General features: G+C 44.5%; 1 protein-coding gene across 1 annotated transcript in view; it reads left to right on the top strand.

Moving 5' to 3' along the window:
* MBOAT4 (membrane bound ghrelin O-acyltransferase MBOAT4) overlaps positions 1–22,277 on the top strand; it is a 151,443-nt gene that overhangs the window by 97,433 nt on the left and 31,733 nt on the right. Inside the window, exon 2 of the mRNA XM_078677867.1 lies at positions 7,667–7,916. Within this exon, the coding sequence (XP_078533993.1) occupies positions 7,667–7,916 (250 nt within the window). The remainder of the gene's footprint in view (positions 1–7,666; positions 7,917–22,277) is intronic.

Here is a 22,277-nt window from a genome sequence, read left to right as displayed (position 1 = left end):
GGTCCTCCTGAGGGTCATTTTGAATTCTGTTGGGCTTTCCTGGTTGCTCCAGACGTGCCCTGATTCCCCCATTGCTTGGTGAGTCCCCTGGACCTTGCTGGTCCACACTGTAACTTGCTTGACATTCCTGCATGGGTTGCTTTTGCCAAGGCTTGTTGGTGCTCCAGCGGACACCGACCCCTCAGCACTCGACATCCTTTGTGAGACAGCTTGCACCTGGCTCCAGGTCATCGTCGACGTCTCCTGGTCCTCGTGGCTGCTAAGTCAAGCATCCCTTCTTAGCACATGAACATCTGACATCGGTGGCCATCCGTCTCCCAAGCCCCTGTTCACTCTGAAGTGACCCACACTCGGTCCCCTCTGCTTTCCAGTTCCTTTCTGCAAGAATCCACCCTTAGATTCCACTGGACACTTTTCACCTTCACGGCAGCAGTATTTCTTTGAAGCCTTCCATAGAGAACGACGTTGGTTTCCGACGCCACTTCAACCCTATGCACCGGGCTCCTCTGGTACAGTAACTCTGGTACTTCGGTATCCATGGGTGGGGTGACTCCCAACCTCTTAAGTTCTGAAGAGTTTCCTCAAAGTCCTCCTAGAAGGGCCCTTAAACTGTAAAATTGCAACTGCGACTTCCCCAAAGAATTGTATGGAGCCTGCGGTCATATTAGCACACTGCACCGTTCCTCCGTGGGGTCCCTTGAGTGGTTCCTTGGGGTCCAACTATTCTATGTGCTCCAGACCTTGTCTTGACCTGAGTCGTGATTGTTATACCACTATTTTAGTATATGGTTTGGTCTGCCCCTGGATCCCACTGTGTATTGTGCTACTTACAATTGTTCTATTGATATTGTATTGTGTACTTTGTGTTCTATCCTCGGGTAGAGGATACTAGAGTGTTATATTAATAAATACATATTTTTTATAACTACTGTGTGGTTCTCCTTTCATTTAATTAATTCAGGAGCTTATATTCTGATAAAACAAGCTGCTTCACATTCTTTCAAGATTAAGCCTGAAGACTGCTCTCCACAGCTACCACTAGGATAGCTTCCTAAAGGTTATCTCTGACCTCATACATCATAAGGGTCTTTTGGACTGGTGCAAGGTGCCCACTTTAATTAGTGGACAGCATATACCAGGCCACCTTCTTACAACACCCTCCAAGCCCAATCCGGGGGCATTAGGAAGATTTTGGCCTGGTCATTCCGAATCGTCTTGAGGACTCAGAACAGTCATAGTATTGGAGGAAAGACGTACAGTAGTCCTGTATTGCACTTGAGATTAAATGCATCTCCAAGCTGGAGGAACTTTGGAAACACCAGTACACAGAAGCAATAACATTGCACGTTCTCTGTGTTGGCGAATAGATCGAGCAGGGCTCCCCCACTCTAAAAAATGAAATGTGCACCACCTCTGGATAAGCTCGTCGGCCCTGGCATTCAAGGACCTGGCCATGTGTTGAGCAACCAGGAAAATGTCCTGGCCCTCTAGCTAGTTCCAGAGAATCAGGGTTACTTGGCACAAAGTCCATGACCCTACCCCTTCCTGTTTGTTGCAATACCATGGTGGTGGTGGTGTTCATGAACACCTGAATCAGTCTCCCTTTGATGGACTATAAGAAGGCTTTCAAAGCCAGACTGATCGCTCTTAATTCCAACAGCTTGGTGTGGATTAGAGACTCCACCAGAAACCAGAGTCTTTAGATTTCCACCTCAACCAGATGTCTGCCCCAACACATAAGTGATGGATCAGTCACCACAATTAGATCTGGATGGGTAAGGGAGAGGGGTCTGCTGCTGACTAAATTGCAGTTTCCTAGCTACTACTGCAGGTCTTTTGCAGTGTCCTCTCATATCTGGACCAGGACGGAGGGATTTCCTTGATACTTTGCCTACTGGGACCTCAGGTACCACTGCGGTGCCTGCATATGCCAACAGTCTTGTTTTGCCAGCATGATGCAGGAGGCAATGAGGCCCAGAAGCCTCAGAGTCAGGCTCATCAAAATCCAGGAGACAGTCTGAAACATCGGTATCATAGCCTGAATATCCCAGACTCGCCGCTCTGGAGGATAGGCCCAAAACTCAGGAGCGGCCCATGTAGGTAAGTGCGGTGGGGCGGATGGGGGGGGGGGGGGATTAGACAGACGACCATGAGGGAAAATTAAATAAATAATTAATTTTCCCTCGTTGTCAGCTGTTGAAATCCTGTACCCCCACCCCCCCCACCTGGCCCAACCGCTCTTACCTGCATGGGCAGCGGCTGCCAAAACTGCACTGTATCCAGACTGGCTCTGCTGAAATGGGGTGTCTTAGAGGGAGTCAGGTGCGACTTTGGCACATTGATGGAAAACCCCAGTAAAGTCAATAGGTTTGCCGTTGTCTGGAGGTGCAAGACGACTGCCTGTGGCGAGCCTGCCTTCAAAAGCCAGTTGTCAAGGTAAGGAAAGACTGGACCCCTGATCACTGCAGTGAACTCCTGAGGGGCCTAGTGAGGCCAAAAGGAAGCAACCTTAACTGAAAGTGGCCATGGCACACCATGAACCACAGGTAACGTCTGTAGGCAGGCAGGACAGGGAAATGGAAATAGGCATCCTTCAAGTCCAATGCTACCAGCCAGTCTTCAGGATCCAGGGCAGGCAAAACCTGAACCTAGGTGAGAATTTTGAACTTCTTGCTCCAGCGGAAGCAATTGAGAGAGCGCAGATCTAAGATTGGACGGTGGCCTATGTCCTTCTTGGATACCAGAAAGTGGGAGGAATAACAACCATGCCCTCTCTCTGACACAGGCACACTCTTGATGGCCCCCTTGGCTAAGAGGGCCTGCACTTACTTACGGAGTAAAGCAAGATGGTCCTCTGTCAGCTGTTCTTGGGATGATGGCAAGGGTTGGTAGTGTTTACGAATGCTAGGGGGTATCCCTTCTGCACCCACCAGTCCAATGTGATGCTAGACCATTGGGACAGGTGATGTTTTATCCTGCCCCCTAAAATATGCATGTGCCTGTTGGTGGGAACACTAAAGAGACTTGTAAATTGCGGCAGCTGGGGGAGCAGCGGATTGGACAGCTCACTGTGTATGGTTCCAGCATCCTCTTTGGTCTCGGCGGCCCCTTTCCCCGCAAGGACTGTGGCGGCTGTTGTGCCGGTTAGAGCTGTTAATGTGGATGCCCAAAATTGGCCCTGCCGCAGCTGCGGTAGGGATGAAAGGACTGTTGTTGTGGCCATATTGAAAGGGAGAGGCCCGTAGATTGGATAGTGGATGACCATGCTTTTGGGACAGTGGAAGAGGGGCACATCGACCGTCTTTCCTAATAGGTTGGATCCATCAAAGGGCATGTCAATCAACATTGACTGAACATCCCCTAAAGAACCCAGTGGACCATAACCAAGCGTGGCTGTGATGCACCATCATGGCTCGCCAAAGGGAGTCCAAGAATCCAGTCCACACCGTATGGCAAACTTAGCAACATCCCTGCTGTCCAGTAAAGGCTGGTTGAAAATGCCATGGCCTCCTCAGGCAGCATGAGAAAGCAGCTGAGCAACCAAATCACACAATGAATGGGAATAGCGGCCCATGAGGCATGCAGTGTTCACTGACTACAATGTAAGGCTGAGAAAAGATATACTTCCTGAAAGTATCCAGCCTCTTGTATTCCCTATTCAGTGTTGTGGTAGGGTATGCGCTTGGGTTTATTTTGTCTATAGAGGCCTGAACCACCAGGCTGTCCGTGGTGGTGTGCTGGGAAAGGAAGGCTTAGTACTTTGGGGTGGGATGATTCCACAGGGCAATCATGCTCAGTGCACAGTTTAGCCCAGGCCCCCAGAGAGTGCTGGTGAGGGCTTCATTAAAAGGCAGCAATGGTCAGGAGCACCTACCCCTGCCTGAAGCACCTCACCTAAGACATTTGATTTGACCTTGACAGTCGGGAGCTGAAAGTCAAGGATCTTTGCCACCCTGCATATCACCATGGAGAATGACATGCCTTTCTCAGATGCTGGCCCTGAGGGGACAACATGCCAGTGTCTGGTGAGGTGACTAGACAGCTGGTATCACCCAGCTCCTCATTCCAGTTTCCGCCATCAGTTGGGACCTCCTCCAAAGGGCCATACATCTCCTCCTCATCACCCCCATGGGTGTCAAAGGGTGACTCTGGTGGAGGAAAGTCCAGAGATTGACCAGGATAGGATGGTGCTGGGCTTAGCATCGAGCAGCAACATGGTGGTGCTGCTTTGATGTCGGGAATGATGATGGGCTCATCCTTAAGCAGCACTGAAGCAAACACTGAATGAAATGGAGCCTGGGTACATGGTGGCCTAGGAGGTATCATCCCAGTTACAGGAATGGATCCTGAGGGCCATGCTGGCATTGAGGGTGAACCTGTCAGTGATAACCTAACCATGGCACCTCTTGGCATCCATGGTACACAAAGAGGAGCAAGAGGAAGTCGGGCCCCAAAGATGGCATGCATGACGTCACAAAATTCCAGTAACTGGGCAGGCATTGCTCGAGTGCCAAGAAACTCTAGGTATCGGGCGGTGGGTTCTGATGCTGGCTCCACAAGTGGATTTTGGGAGTGGAGCCTAGAAGAACGAGTTCAAACGGGTGAAGCAGAAGAATGCTTCACCTTCTTCTTCTTGTGCTTCTGATACTTATCTGAATTTGACAAGGAGGTCTTGGATCTTAAAGACAGCAGTCTGTGGGGTCGAGTACTGGACTGGCCTCAAGAGCATCTGCGGGAACGAGATCAGGAAAGTGAACGATGCAGAGCCTTCTTCTGCTATGCCACTAGTAGCTTCATTGCCTGCTTGAGGATAGTTTTGGGGTATATGGAATTCCACTCAGTGCAGGCCTTGGTGTCATGCCCGACCCCAGTCACCAGAGACAAACCACCGACATCTGATGGCTTAAACCCCAACAAGGCTTGAAACCAGAGGGATTTGTCTTGCCCTAGCACACAGGGAATAATCTCAAAAAAGAGATTTTTGATTCATAAATTGAAAAGAGTTGACCAAAAATTGGTTGAGGTAGCTATTGGAATCTACGCTTTACAGTGAGGAAAGAAAGAAAGGAACTACTGCCATTGTGCCTCGTGGCATTTATGAAGGCACCAAGAAGTCCCTCCCGATGCAGACGCCATTGATGCAGAGTCAATTGATGTCACCTAGCAGCGTGGAGCGGTACTGCACAAGATTTTCCAGATTGAGTCTTACATCTGGGGGATATTCTTAGGTGAGGAATCTTTGGTTAGAGGTCTCTATCAGATATTAAACTACATATTAAGAAATTCTTAAAGAGACTTTTTTTGTCCCTCACTTTGCATGTGCAAAAGGATCATTTAACTGATAACTACTAAAAATAACATTTATGAACTTTTACCAGCTAACATCTATGGTTTCTGTCTTCCATTATCATGGTAATTATGTTTTTCAATGTTGAAATTATTCCAACTTTGATGATAAATTTCTTTGATATTTTTACCCAATAGGGCTGCTTGATTAACCTTGGTCCTGAAGAAATCAACAACAACCCAATGCTTGTCGAAACAATCATTTACTTACCACTTGAGATCCAACCTCTTCTCCTATGGATTTTATAATAAAGTGTCTGTTCAGTTTGTGTCCATGTTATGTTTACCAGTCTTTAAAAGGAAATGTGTTCTATTTTGCTGGATGTTGCATAGAATCTTTTTGGTATATCATATGTAAATTCTATATACATTTGAACAATATTAATCTTCAAATGAAACATACATGTTTATTTACAGACCTGCAATACCCATTATTCAAATTCTCTGGATTGTGTATTGTGGCACGTATGTGCTGCTGGGTTCCTTCCTACATGGCTGTGTAGTTTTGTGTGTAGGTACAGGACACCTGAAATGGATTCACTGGCATTTGTAGTTTTTTCCCCCACATGTATATTGGGTAACACGTGCAGTTTTTTCATTCAGTATGCCAACATTTTCAAGGTCTATGTCACTCACTTCCAATCGTGGCATCGCAGTATTGACGTGTTTACCGACATTAGCAGGGACGGTTGTATGTTAGAATATCGTTAGTAAAAATATAATCTGGCAACAATAATCTGACTGCAAACACAGTGGTTCCTCTGAACTCCTGGTGCATGGTATTTGTGGTTGAAATTTCTTGTACAGGTTTTTGATACTCATGTGCACGAGTTGTTGTTTTATGTCCTCTGGTTCTAGAGGTCATGTTGGTGTGCTGCACTTGCACTGTATATATGCACACATAATGAGCTTTTCACTGAGGTAATATATATGTAATTTTTTTATAATAATACCCATACTGACATAGGGTTCTTTTATTTCTTCAAAGTTGAAGGATTCACACACCTTATATAGTTCTGAGGAGGCAAAGTTAACTGGCCGAAACGCATCGACTATTTTCTAAAAAGAAGTCCACAACAAATCAAAAATAATTTTTGATACAAGTTTCACCAGCCTAATCACATTACATGCGGAATATATGGACATTAGGCCATTTTTTCATTTATTTATTTATTTATTTATAAACAGCTTTCTATAGCGCGAACTAGACCCTTGGGTATCAGAGCGCTTAACATCACATGGCATAGGATAAAAACAGCAATGTAGTTAGATAATAAAAGAAACGATAAAAGACTGCTACAAAATTACAAGACACGAATTATACTGTTCTGAGGTAGTAGTTGATTGTTTTCTCTCCTCTCCTGGATTGTCTCTTGCCTTCCGCCAGTGTCCTCTTACCGTGTGTCTTCTTCTATAAATATCCCGATTTGTTATCTAATAGACCCCCACTGTATAGTCACAAATGGCGAATTGCCTACCTATGGGAGGAATTTGCTCATGAGAAAGATCTTAGTTTCTTTCTTAAATGATGCAGTGTTCGAAATGTTTCTGATGTTCGCAGGGACAGAGTTCCAGATTCTAGGGGCTGCACCAGAGAACGCTCATTGAATTTATGAGCTGATTACTTTAAGATGTACCTTATGCAAAAAGAATATACGTGGACCACCTGTGCATGATAAGAGTATATATGAAGCCAGCGTGTTTTGTATTGTGTATTTGTAAAGTCATGGAAATTATCCCCACAATGAAATAAAAAATGTATATACAGCTTCATTCTAGAAGTGCTTGAAGTAATTGATATAACGGAATATGTATGGTTAAAGAACAGATAAAGTCCAATAATAATTGAGATATTATTGTAGACATAAAGTTGAAGTATATTTATGCCCAGCCAGGGTACATGGCTGGATGTTTAATACTGGGGTATAACCAGATGACGGACATACCCATGACTCTCATGAATTGAGTGGATTTCGGCCGTTCCTGTTGAATGTGTGTACCTTGTGCTTTTTCTGTTTTGGGTTGCTGTATCCCACCATAATGCAGCCACTCTTTGTGCCTAGCACCCATGGTTTTCTATTTTCTGTTGTTGAGAGGAAATGACATGTCAACGTTGTCGCAATTCTATGCCAAGTATCATATATAGTTGTGTTATCTGCTTATGGAGTTTTTCGTGTGTGTGTTTATGTGTATGCCTCAGGGTCATAATCACTTTTGTCCTGCAGTGTAAGTGCTACTCACTATTTACTTCAATTAATTTGCTTGACTGGCGTAAATGTGTTTACTTGATATTGGCTGAAATAGCATGCTCCTTATGTAGTCTGGTGTTTTGTTTTATCTTCTAGGTATGTATTTATTTTGGTGGCAGGAGTCATCTTATCGTTTGCTTCCATGGGATCTTATTCTCTGCTGGTGCTCACTCCAGCCTTCCTCTCAGCCTTTCTACTTCCTGCTGCAAACCCCGCCTCGGTCCACAGATGGGCTTTTCTGCTTCAGATGAGTTGGCAAACTCTGTGCCACCTATGGTTTCAATATGCCAGTCCCAGGCTGGAAGACACTCAGAATACCAGGTGAGAAAAAATGCACCAACCAACCAACAAACTGCTGGACTGAAGAGCCAGCTAGATGCCTGACAGGTGTGAAATTTCTCACATTGTGCCACCCCATCCATGGCACTGAAGCCACATTTGTCGCATACAGGCGCTATCAGGCACCGTTCCAGACTGGTGACCCCATATGAGGGCTCTATGAATTTCCTTGACCCAGTGCCAGTCCTGATGCAAACTAGGTAGATACAAGGTTAGATATTCAAAGCATTCGAGATTTGATCAAGTTTTCAATTTGAAAATATTTGATTTACCCCATGCATCCTCCTCTAATCCAGATAAATGCCATTCCTGCCTTTGTGCCAACTGTGGTCCATGGGACAATTCCAGTGCATTCTGATTCACAAAAGAATGCATTACTATTGTGTATCTTTGTGCCATCCTTATACGTGTGCCAACACGTGCAAGTAAGTGTATGTATAATGTGCAGGTAGGTGAACTCTGATCTTGTGCCTCGTCTATGCAACCCTTAATCTGTGACCGTAATGAGTGTACATTACATTTGTGGCTATAACACGGTTTCCTTTAAATTAACACCTTTCCTAGTAGCCTTGTAGGCCTGACTTCATAATAACATGAGCAAAACTTTAAGTAAGTATAGTACGTAAATGCTGAGTATTGCATAATAGGTAATTTGTTATTTAATGCAGCTTTTCTTTATTACAGTATAGTAACAACATGTCATTTGCAAAAAGGAAATTAAGTAAACAAACTACCATAATAAATCATTAATTCACTCACTTGTAATATTGCAGTTCCTGCTGTCAAAGACACAAGGACAGCCATGGGTCAAAATGTAAACTGCTGTTTAATAAATGAAATGGACAACTAGCTTTTCAGCTTTCTTCTGAGTTATTTCCCCCAGAAAATATTCAGTCGTTAGTTGACATGGTGTTATTTATGCCAGTATGTTCAAGTCAAAATCAAAGAAGGCTTTATTCCCTGGGCCCGTTAGACGAGGAAGAGTGGCGCTCAGCCCTCATGTCCCCCAGGCAATCGGTTATCTGCCACAGGTTCCGACTAATTCAGCTAAAGATATTACACAGGGCATATATGTCCGCTCTTACTCTGGCGAAAATTGGACGACGCCCTGACCAGTTGTGCCTGCGAGGCTGTAATTTACCTGGCACCTTCTTTCATATACTGTGGAATTGCCCGAAGGTGCAGCAGTTTTGGGTGGGCGTTCTCAGGAAAATGAGTGACTCCTTGGGTAAGCCGCTTTCACCACTGCCTAAGCCCTGTGTCCTAGATATCTGGGAGGCCAATGACCTCAACAGTCAAGAACTGCAATGGGCAGCACTGGGATTTCTGCTGGCTAAGCGCTCCATTGCAATGAAATGGGGCTCCCAGGATAGACCGCTGGCGGTGGGCTGGGTGGCCGAGATGGACCTATGCATGATCGCAGAAAAGACAGTATACAAGGTGCGTGGTTGCCCGGGGGTATGGGACAAGAAGTGGGGACATTGGAATGCGTACAGGGGTGAACTTTGTGACTCTCCAACTGCTGAATTAGCTTTGTCACGTGATAGACCTATGGGCTGACTCCTACGCTAATATGGGATACGTCTGTAATATGATACCGATTCCTATATGATGCTCTAATTGTGACTACTATTTGACTCTGCTTTTTCTTTAATTATATGTTCAGGTTATATAATTATTATTGGTTTTAAAAAAAACAAGAAAATGCCAAACAGTTGATTTCACTCTATTACGACTGTCTACTTGGTTATAGTAATACGCCTAGAGATGTGATCGCAGCCGAGCCTCCGGGATGTCGGCACACAGGCCGTGTACTATTTTATCTTCCATATGATTACCGCACGCTGCCGGCCTCCGGGTTGTAGGCAATACCCAGCTGTATAAATTGTACCTATTGCATTAAAACTGTTTAAAAAAAAAAAAAAAAGGCTTTATTCGATTGATTAGACAAACAGTCATAAAAGCACAAAATTACAGAATTCATTCAGACAATTCATACATTAAAAGTTGATAATTTTTTTTACATAACTCCAATTCAAAGAATTAAAACAGTAATAAACTTACAAAAGCCCTCATCTCATTAAGAACAGTTAAGTGTGCAAGTGTTTCCTTTGGCTCAAAACTTTTGTCAAGAAAAGTGTTATCCTAAAAGCATTATGCTCATTATCTAAATATTGTAAAGCCAAAAAAGCAGGATGGCATTGGCGAAGCCCAAACTGTTTTAGGATAGGTACTAGGAGCAGGCTCCTTGCAGCGGAATAAAACCTACAAAAGAGAATAACATGTATCGTGGATTGTGGGGAGATGTTATCACGGGGGCATAGCTAAAGGTCTTGAGACCAGTCATTCGTTATGGGAAAAGTAACGAGTCTATGAAAGACCCCCAGCCTAAATCAAGTTAGTAAAAACCTGTCATAGGTACAAAAGTTAAATAGGGTTGGATATTAAAAGTGGTTAAAACCATCTGATTGCACAGTACTGTGGGTTTTAAAATCTCAGATGACATTCTAATGGTATCCAGGTGCGAGATACCCTCTTTTCTTAGTTCCTTCCTTGTTATTGCCCTAATGGTAGTAGGATTAATAAAATACTCTAGATGGCCAAGATCTTTTAAAAAATTATAAACATATCTTAGCCATGGTATCCACATGACACCATCCAGTTTCAAAATATCTAAAAGGATATCTCTGTTCAATTTGGCCTCTTCTTTGGTCCAGAGCCTGTGCCATAATAGCACAGACTCAAGCCTGAATAAATCAGAGATAAAAGGAAGTACTAGCTCTGCGTGACAAATGCATGCTGAGGTACCACTCGGGACAGATAAAATATATCTTAGGAAGGAATTTTCTACTCTCTGGATTGGGAGCAGATCAGCAAACCCCCAGACCCTCACCCATAAACTTCCGCTGAAACACACTTAGCGTTATAGATTTTAATGAGCTCCTCTGGGTTTTTGTTGCCCAATTTCCTGGCAAAGGCAGTAAGAGCAGATGTAGTGAGTAGGAGTGCCAGTTTTTTTGCTACAACTGCTTGTATCCAAGTGTCATTGCTGGCGAAAAGAATGCCCAAATTTGAGAATTTCTTTGTAACCCCTATCTTTTGTCCTGCCACATACATATCCTTGTGTTTCTTTATGCCAATGCCACTGCGCATGGTGAAGGTTTTGGAAGAGTTTACCCTTAAGCCTAGATTTTTCATGAAAAGGGAAAAACTATCCAAAACACGCTGAAGGCCTACGTGTGAGGTATCGGGTTCTGTCAGGCCTACATACTCTGCAAAAACCCATGAACACCATAGAACAGAAGTTGGCACGGAAACTGAAAATGCAAAGAGACAAGTTTATTAGGACCCCATGGGGTGGTGGTACATTCCTACAGCACCCTTCGGCAATGCAAGAAGTATCACACCGAACATCGGTGCGCGACCTCTTTTATACAGTTTAACAGCAATAAAAAGGTAGGCGGTATACATTTGAACAGGTTTAGGTACATATAAGGACATTTTTGGAGCACAGCCAACATGTGGGAGGAGCTTAATACCACTGGTCAGTTGGGGGAACATTCAAAAGGAGTGACCACTCACTAGTCCAAAGATCATGTGTACGCATGCATGAAACTGACCATCGCTAAAAATAGCCTGTTGCCGGGCAGGGTAAAGGTTCATTGGCATGGAGGAAGGACGAAAGGGCACGCTGACCACGAGGCCGCATGTTCATACAAAATGAAAGCCACCAAATACAAAATGGCCCCCGTACGTTTAGGTCAAGTTAACAGAAAAGCTCGTGTAGCTGAGCTAAACGCTAAGTCAGGTACTGCCAAATTACGACACGTGTGTGTGAGACATCAACACCGTGTCATCTGCATACAAGAGAGCTGGGATTGGGGACCGGCTACTAGGGGGAAGTCTTGGTTGTTTTTAAGAAGGGCCTCCCCCCAATCCTTGTGTGTACAAGTTAAAGAGGAACGGGGCCAAGACACAGCCCTGTCTGACTCCGCTCCTAATCGGGAAAGCAGACGAACTCTCACCCTTCATACCGCAGCGCACATGTGCCATGGCATCACTATCAAGCGTTTAAGAAAATAAATAATATTTACATCAACCCCCATAACTTCTAATATTGGCCGTAGTTTAGTGTGGACCACACAGTCAAATGCGGCTGTGAGAGCCACAAATGCTAAAAACAGGTTCACTTTCTTAGCCCTTGTATATTTCCCCACCAAGAGGGACAGATTAAAGCCCTGCTCTACGGTCCCCACACCCGTCCGGAAGCCATATTGTAGATCGGACAGGACCGAGTTCTCGTCAGCCCAATCCTGAAGGTGTTCCAATACAATTCTACCAGCTACCTTCGTTATGGCATCCAGCAAGGAACTTGGCCTATGGCATCCTGGGTCTTGTCTGTCTACTCTACCCATGTACGTAAAAAACTAGTGCTACAGCCGGCATTCAGCACCTGTGCCAGTAGGGACCCTCATAAAGAAATGTTTGATTTGAACATATCTACGGGGACCCCGTCCGGTCCAGGCACCTTGCTACCCTGACTTGCGTGGAGAGCGCGCTCCACTTCCTCTAAGGTGAACACCAATTCCTTATAATTTAAAAGATAATTTGTGCCAAGAACATCCTGAGCTTGCTTATCCATTGTGTTAAAATTTTCCTCGCCATTGTATACTTGGGCAAAGTGTTTGATCAACTGTTCGTCAGTTATGGCTATTTCAATTGACGGGCCAGCGTCTCTAGTTAGAAATGGAACCTTAATTGCCTTGCAGAATGCCACACTATCTTTAGCTAATGATTCCGAATGTAATGCCTCCCATGCCTCTTTCTTCAGTATAACTTTTCTGTCCCTTATTGCTGGTTTATATACCCCTCTAGCCAACCTTATTTCTAGTATATTTCTCGGGGTTTTCTGCAGCTCTTTTTTTAGCTGAGAATATGCTTGGGTACATCTCGAATCAAACCACCCATTCTGTGATCCGTTACTCTTTGTACGTCTAGTAAGAGACTCTCTAATTACGTTTGTTATTGCCATAAAGGAAGCTAAGATTATATCAGGGGCAGCTTTTTCATTCAGGCATGTCTCTATGTGTAGTTTGCATTTAGCCACCACAACTTTGATCAGGGCTACTGGGTCTACCATGGCTCATTTAAGGGAATACCCATTAATGCTCCCAATGGCTAAATTTTCTAGCAACAGATCATTATTATTATTTTTAGGTCTAAATGTTTTACTAGAGGGTAATGTAAAAGCCAGACAAAGAGGAAAGTGGCCAGTGGTCACTAAGTGAGTTCTCAGAGACATGGAGGGAATGTAAACTATGTGCATGATTGCTTGATATTAAGACATAATCGATAGTGGAACAAAGTCCCCTACTGTTAAATATCCAAGGCAAAGGGGCTGGTATTGTGCATAATTCATTTACAAATCCCAAATCAAAACGAAGAGTAAGTTCATTTAGCTGCTTCCCCAAAGGGGTATGCCTAAAATGAGATGAGCATGCTCCTTCTTGTCTTAGAGCTCCGCATAAATTGTCCCCAGCATTCTCACATAACGTGCAGTTGAAATCCCATGCCAGTATTAGCATTATATCTTTTGTTTTTAAAACAGGTCCCACTTTTCCAGGAGGAATATTGTTGTAAAAATTAACCAAAACTATGGGGCAGGTTGTGTCTAGGTCCAATCTAACTAACTGCTAATAATCATCATTGACAAGCATCGTTATTTTCTTTGTGTTCATGCTAGTCGATATATACATGCATAAACCACCCGTAGCCCTGCCACTCCGACCATCAACTGCTAGGGTGTGATAGGTCCTATACCCATTCAGAGGGATTGATCCTTTGGACCATGTCTCCTGAAAACACAGGACCTCAAATTGTAAAATAAATTCCCACCACAATTGGGTGTTTAGCTTAGAGTGGGTCCCAGCAATGTTCCATGAGACAATATTGCAAAGAGGAAATTTAACGTCAGCAGAGCAGTTATTGGGCTGGGTTTCTGACCCCAGTGAGACCTCTTTAGCGTGTCTAGATGGAGAGGGGACATTTAGAGTACCCTGGGGATCGGTCTGAAACTCGTGCTTGAACCCATAAATCCTCGTACCTCATCTCTATTACTATCAGCAGAGTCCTCGTTTAAGTCTCTAGATGGTGAAAAGACATTTAAAAAAACCCTGGGGATCAGCCTGAATCTCCCTTTTCAAGTCCGTAATCCCTTGAACCTCATCTCTATCACTTCCAACGTAATGTTTGGAGCCGCCGCCATTGTTACCCATTAAAGTCAACTCTGAGTTACCCCCATAGTCATGCCTACAGATTGCACAATTATGATGTATAAAATCCCCAAAATCCAGTCAGTCAATGTCTTCCAAAGAGTTCAGGACATCAAAACGATTGTAAACTGGGATGGGATATCTAGGCTGTCTAATTCTCGTGCGAATGTCTCCCTCAAACATAAAACCGTGGCGTAAAGTTAAGTGGTCGGTAAAAGTATCCCAGTGGTAGTATGTGTATGTCATTGGGATTAACCAGCCCACTATTGCTCCTCTCTAGGATTGTGTGCACTAAAAGAGGTGACTTAAAAGTCAATAAAACACAATCTCGGCACAATGATTTGGCAGAAGGGCCGACCCACCCGATCCTTCATATCATTTTAAAGTCTGAAAAGAGGGGCTTTGTTAAACCAGTCCTTGAAGTTAAAAAGTGAAGGGACTTGTTCCTTAAAGTCGGCGAGTGTTCAATAACGGTATGAGGTATAGGGGGATATTTGCCAGAACTATCGTGTACGGAGTTGCTTCTGGGGGCAAATGTAAGTTTTGTGATGGGCTGTAGGACTCATCTTGTTGTTCCTGTGAATTTATACCTCTCTCCACTTCTTTATTTCCGCCATTCGCCCTGACAATCTGTACTCCTCTTTCTATACCAACAGGGTTATTAGTAACTGCTACAGTGGGAACATTCTTAGGGGGATAATTCCCAGTGTGAACAGGTAGGTTATCTATGTTATGTGTAGTAGTGTTAATATTATCCCTCCTATGGTGTGTTTGGTTAATGCTTTTGAGGCTAGAGGACGGTCCGGCTCCCGTGCATGCCCCCTATTAGACGGAATACGTTCGTTTAAGTTGGTGCTATCTGCCGATGTAGCTAAATCTTTATTAATAACTAACTCCTCCATCTTAGCAAGCCTAGCTTCTACGTTAGTTACCTTTAACATAATGGGTTCCAAGAGGGTTAACATCGGTGTCTCACGTCTGCCCAAAAAGTTCCCCTCTAGTATAGTATCAGTGGACTTATCAATCTCATTCTGTTTTGCAATATTCGGGGGTCTCTCATTAAGTTCGCCCGTACCAATAACGGATTTTGCCTTCTTCCCATGAATTCTCTGGACAGGTTTACTTTGTTTTTGTGTGTGTTTTACCGTTCCTTTTTTTCGAGGGGATTTCAGCAATGCAGTCTAACCTACGTGTAGCCTTTTGCCCTCTGGTGGTGACTTTAAACCTTACAGGACTGGATTCGGAGTCAAAGGATGAGGAAGAAACGATATCTATTGCAAGTCAAGTCAAATTCAGCTTTATTCGAGGTTCACTCATAAAAGCATTGAGATTTAAATATATTTCAAGAATGCTAATTTAAAAATAAGGTTAAAATATAATTTACAAGACAGGTTAAACACAGTCCAAAAGATAAAATTCATCTCAATTGCTATTTACATATGACTTATAAATTATGAGTACTCGTATAATACATTGACTGACAAATCTAACATTTCATTACAAACAAGAACAATCAACAATCAGTATCTAAAAGCTTTAATCTAACCACCCATGCCCAACCTAAGTATTTGGCAGTAGCTACTGAAATCGAAGTTAAAGTGCTAGTGCGTATGATTCTTAGAGCTTCAGAACTGCTGGTAGTACCTAAGGACTTACACAAAGGAGTTAGCCATGCTCGCCTTGGTGATTTATAGGCCAGGCAGGCGAATAAAAAATGGCCAATAGTCTCTTTATGATCTCTACATGCAGGGCAATTACTGCTAGTTCGGTTGGCCCACCTACCAGTCAGAGACCTAAGGGGAAGGGAACCAGCTCTAAGTTGGAAAAAAAGCTTCCTGTCCCCTGGTTTGATATCTATTGCTTGTTCTGTTATAACTTGGGCTGGAGGGCTGGGCAGTGAACGGAGTGGCTCGTTATTAATTGCCGCACCAGGTTCCATGAATGCAGGCGTTATAGAGAGTCAGTTCTGAAGTAAGGTGAGGTTCTAGGGACAACCTTCGTTCAGTAAGTTTTATTTCATTAATGAGGCATGATTCCGCCCTCTGTAGGAAAGCATCTAAAGTCCCTAAAAAGTCTGGACCTTTACTATGTTTTTGCTTACTCATGTTTTTCAATAACTAACCGCAACCTACAGTATGTGAGCATCAATACCTTAAAATAAATAGATAAAAGAATATCAGTTAACAATCCCAAATTCAAACTCTTAGGGGGATGGCCCAGCCCAGCCGCCTACGGGCTCAGACGGGCCCACCCTTGGCCCGGGCATGTCCCGGGCGCGTCCTGCGCCGCCGGGGTAGAGGCAGCGATTCATAGCGTGGTGGTAACGCCTCCCCCCACGGCAGCTGGTGGCAATTAGGAAGGTACTGTGCACCCTGGGACTCCGAGCCCCACCAGGGTGTGGCGATGGTGCAGGCACAGCCAGGGTCCTACACAACACAGGACCTGTTCACACGGTTAATCTAATGCTCAGATCCCTACCAATCCGTTAGGATTTCTCAAAAAGTCTGTTGGACCAGCAGTTAATCATATACCGTCTGTACTATTAGGGTCTGGGTCACCATTTTTTTCAAAAAGAGTTAAAATGCAACTGTTGCGTTGGTTCGAACTGATGTCTCCCACGGTCAATCCCCTCCCCTCATGTGATGCAGTCACGCTTCAGAGTAGCGAGAAAAATGTAGGGGTGGAAAAAATGTGAGAAGGGGTTGGTGGTGCCTCACGGAAGTAACACCATGGAAGTGAGCAGGAAGGTACTCGCCTGCTTCCTCAGGTTCTCATCATCAGCGACCACCAACTCATAACAAAACTGTTTAAAGGTGAATGGAAGAAAAGAAGAGTGAACAATGGTGCTAGGGCGTGATATCAAATACAGCCTGCGCATCAGACAGTTTGTCTCAATGTGCAGCAGAGTCAACCCAAAAATTGGGACTGCGGGGTCCAGACACTAGCTCTGCCCATCCCAGTTAAAACCGAGCTAGATCACACAGCCAGGGTCCCACCAGGTGGTAGGAGAACAAAGCACGTCCACCCACAGCCTTAAGAGAGAGGATTCAGCCCAAAGTCAGCAGCTCAGAATGTAGTAAAGTTTATCAGCGCGTTCCGCGCTGCGGGGGTAGAGACAGCGCTTTATAGCGCTTTGGTCACGCCTACCCCCCGGCAGCTGATGGCAACTAGGGAGGTAAGGTGCACCCTGGGACTTCAAGTCCCACCAGGGTATGCCAATGGTGCAGGCACAGCAAGGGTCCCACCAGGTGGTAGCAGAACAAAGCACATCCACCCACAGCCTTAAGAGAGAGGGTTCAGCCCAAAGTGTGCAGCTCAGAATGTGGAAAAGTTTATCAGTGCATATGTTTATTTATTGCACTGTTGGTTGTCATTACAAGAAAGTGGAACTCTAGTTGCTTGTTAACAATGTAACAATGTAACATGAAAGCGCATTTAAAAAAACATCTATACCATAGACCACCTGTCCTGCGTACCTGCCGCCATAGTATCTCTATCAATGGAAGTATAGGATAGGATTTAAAATACCGTTAGGTAAAAGTGAGTGGTGTCACTATGTATTATAAGAGGTGAGGAGAGGAGTTGGCCTAACGGCTAGGGCGGTCGAACTCGAATCTGGGGAACTGGGTTCAAGTCTTGGCAATGACGCTGAACATCCTGTGATTCTGGGAAAATCACGTAATCTCCCCGTGCCTAACAAAAATGAATGTGGCCTAATGTAACGCAACTGGTGCTATGGTGCTATGGAAACTGGTGCTATGTAAGGCGCTTTGATACCCGATTCGAGTCAAGTTCACGCTATATAAAACTCTGTAAAATAAAATTAAGGAACAAAGGTGCACATGCATCAATATAGGCAATTGCGATTCCTTAATTGCGGCCTTATTAAGGAATCGCAATTGCCTATGCATCCAGGAATTGCTAAAAAAAATTGCAATTCCTACACATTCCTTAATTGCGAGGTGCAATTAAGTAATGGCTTACCATTCATTCATATGGGCCTGTAGGCACGGGAATTGCATATGCAATTTGCGAGTACCCAATAGGTACTCGCAAATTACGCATGCAATTTCAAACATGCCAAAAGGACACCCTGTTGCACCCGATATTTCCATTTTACTACATGTTGCGCACACACACATACCCCAAGGGCATGTGTGTGTGTAATATGGAACTTTGAAAAATTCACTTTAGTGCATTTTTCAAAGTTTTCGCAAATTACGATCCACTTTGAGTGGATGGTAATTTGCGTTTCTTAAATGCGAAATCAAAATTTTCTTTTTTGTTGCATTGCATTTATTTAGGGAATCGCAATTTGTGATTGCCTAAATGCAATTGCAATTTAATTAATTGCAAATTTAGCGATTACTTAATTAGCGATTTTTGCATTTGGGATGATGCCTCTCAAATGCAAAAATTGCTGTCGCAGAGGGGCAGATTCTGCGAATCTGCTCCTTTGCGACTGCAGTTTCTAATGATGCATGTGCCCCAAAATATCTTCAACTTTACCGTTGTTGACACACAGAGAGAGCAGAGATGTGGTGGGGACTCACACTCTATCTTTATTTACCCTCAATGATACAATCAAATCTACTAATGCCCCAGCTACTCCAGTGGCCTGCCACCCCTATGGCCATTTGCCCTAGACCTACCCTTTCCTCCTGTGGCTCCTCCCTTTCCTGTCCTCTCCTGGACCTCAAGTGACAAAGGCAGAGGTAAAGGTCTTAGTTAGCCCTCACTTAGATATCACATCTCTACCTTTTTAAAAGAAAAAACAAAGGAGAGATGAACAGAAAAACATGCCATACGATTACAACTGCTCGAAGAGCTGTTAAGGTTGCAAGGGTGTGAGTCAACCAGAGTCAGGAGACCACTCCATTCAGGATGCCCTTTGCTGCCGCCGTTCTCTGCCTCCACCAAGGAATGCAAAGAGGGAGATTACTTCCGGGCTGTGAATGAGATACCTTGATGTGCAAAAGGCCCAGGTTAAATAACTGTCTTTCCAACCTTGTGGACACCATGGATCCTCTGGCTTGACTAACCTGCATGAGAGTGTCTGAGAAAGTGATATTAGATATGGAAGATGGTCTTGAGTGCACTAAGATTAACAGGGTCATTTAGACTGTACTCCGTATTGCCCGGACAGAGGAGGGATGTACCCCACGCCCTTGCAAACTACAGCCCACAATATTTAGAGATTTCTATGCGGTGGCTCCTCTGAAGACATTGAAAGTTTGCTGAGTGGGTGTCAAGTTTTATTCAACTACTCCGCAAAGCTTTTTTTTAAAAAAAAAAAACTCTCAAAGCAGGAGTTTGTGTTTGCCACATACAACAATAATGACCCTGGCATCCTGAGAGTTTTCTCCCAGGGTGTGGGGCTGATTTTTCTTTTTATCTGTTTGATATCGCTCGCTGAAATATGACAATCCTTCAAACACTGATAAGAGTGGGGGCACTGTTAGTTTGGCGGGCAGGGTGCATGGTGGAGTACTCTTTCCGCCAAACTATAAATTAAGCCCTAAGTCATGCGGTCTTCGTTAGGTGCATGCGGCTCCCCAGTCTCCTGTCCAGCCGCCAGGTACAGGCCCTAGGCTGGTGGGTCAGTGTCAGCATGTTAACCCTGACCTGACAAGAGGGAGAGTGGACAAAGGGTGCCAGGCACCTGGGGCTACCTCCCCCACTCTCTGATGCCACAGAGGTTAGAGAGCCCTGAGAGGCATAAGGCCTATGTCTCATCACTGACAACTGTCAGTAGCCACTGTGTCAGTCAGTCAGTCAGTCAAAATACTTTATTCGATTTCATTAAAATCATAAAAGATATAAAACATTTATGTACATATAAAAAAATATATATTACACTTGCGTTATAATCCGTACATTGGGTTATAATCAATACTTTGGGTCAGAAGTTAAGCTACATAAAGTATGCAATTAATAAAAACTTCTTACAATACACTCAGTGGTGCGTTACGTGATCTAATTCTAGACGCCACCACTAGATATTTTGCCATGCAAAATATGATACGAGTGTTGCTCAAAGACTGGAGGTAAAGTAATGCCGGCCACACTTGAAGGAAGCCTGCCTCCCTTAAAATTGGCAACAAATATTTTTTCCGTATCTCTGAGAACAAACCACAAAACATAACAAAATGCATGGTGTCTTGGGGTGAAAAATTATCACAGATGCAAGGTGAGGCTATTTCTGGTTTGACCCATGACTGATGACTGCCCAGGTAAAAATGAATCAAATTAAATCTGAACTTGATCAATAAAAACCTGTGAAATGGCCTGGTAACAATGCTGAGGTAAGGCTCAAGCGAGGTGGAATTTAGTAACAGATAATGTGATCTGACTGTAGTTTTCTGCATTTCCCTTTCCTCGCGCCTAGTCTTGCCCTCATCATAAAGTGCTTTTTAGGCAAGTCTAAGTCCTCTTTCCTGATGCACGATGGAGATGCGAAGAGTTCAGGACGACCCAATTGTTCGAAGGACTTCCTCAAATAATCCAGCCATGGAACTTTTTTAGAATAATCTAGGGACATGGCATCATTCATAATTGCATGATTAAGGGTTAATTCCTTGTTGAGCCATGTCTTTAGCCAAAATATTAAAGGTGCCAGATTAAGCTTATCCATGACATCAACCAGACCCACCTCCGCATGGATTAAGATAGTTGGGGTGGACTGGGGGACGGACAGTAGGGAGCGTGGAAACCTGTTTTCCGCCCTCTGGATTGGTTCGAGATGTGTATAACCCCATAGGGGTGAACCATACATTGCTAGTGGAATGCATTTGGTATTATAAACTTTCAGTAGGGCCTCCATCGGTCTAGCCCCCAACCTTTTTGAGAAACCCAGGAGGGCCGCGGAAGACCTGGCCACTGATAGACTTTTTGCCCTAACCTGGGGACCCCACGAGCCCCTCTCATCGAAGAGCACCCCCAGGTAGGGGAAAACTGCCACTCTAGAAACCACTTCGCCCTTACACTTGAAAGTTATTGGTTTTCCCTTGTTTCTATGGTATCCGACCACCATCGTGTGGGATTTGTTCGCATTTACCTTTAAATCCAGTTGGTCCATAAAAGCTCCGAATGGGTCCAACAGACGCTGGGGGCCGATACCAGTACGGGCTATGAGGACTGCGTCATCCGCGTATAAGAGAGCAGGGATCTTTACGTCTCCTACACGCGGGACGTCCCCTTCCACCTCTTCCAAGTGCCTGCCCAGTCCGTTAATATAGATAGTGAAGAGGAGGGGGGCCAGGATACAGCCCTGCCGTACCCCTCGCATAGATTTAAATCGAGTCGTGCACCTACCCTCGTTGGTAACTCTGACTGCAGCGAACAGCTCCTGGTGGAGAGACGCCATAAACTTGACCAGTGCCCCGTCTATCCTGATCTTTAAAAGGATGGCCCACAATTTGGCCCTGTTCACCAGGTCGAAAGCTGAGGAGAGGTCCATGAATGCCAAAAATAATGACCCCTCCTCAGCTATCGTGTATTTAGAGATCAGCAGGTGCAAATTGGAGCACTGCTCCAGGGTGCCTCTCTTCTCTCTAAATCCATAGTGGATATTGGATAATCCACCACAGCTCTCAATACTATCCCTCAATTTGGCCAAAAGGACTCTGCCTAAGATCTTAATTGCAGAGTCCAGAAGGGATATGGGCCTGTAGCACCCTGGGTCATCACGCTGGCCCTTCTTGAAGATTGGGACTATAATAGAAGTGGCCCATGTGGTAGGCCCTGAGTTACCATTTGCAGCAGTAAAAACGTTAGCTAGGACCCTAGCCCAGAGCTTAGGCGAGTATTTATAAAAATCTGCAGGAACCCCATCGGGGCCCGGGGCTCGTTGTGGCTAAGATGGCTTTCTCCACTTCGCTCTGATTAAAGCACATAGGACCAGCCTCAGGGGCTAACATAGGATTCGCATAGCTATCTGTGGCCGTGTCTCCATACACTGCTCTAAAGTCATCCAGGATGACACAATCCATATCAGTGTTAGCTGAGTCGGAAAAAAAGGCTGATTGATTATGGCCCAAAATTGCCTACTGTCCCGCAGGACGTCCGAGCA

This window comes from Lissotriton helveticus, chromosome 2_1 (assembly GCF_964261635.1).
Source record: "Lissotriton helveticus chromosome 2_1, aLisHel1.1, whole genome shotgun sequence".
Taxonomy (NCBI): domain Eukaryota; kingdom Metazoa; phylum Chordata; class Amphibia; order Caudata; family Salamandridae; genus Lissotriton; species Lissotriton helveticus.
Note: the sequence above shows the minus strand (reverse complement) of the source record. Positions and strands in the feature narration are given on the sequence as shown.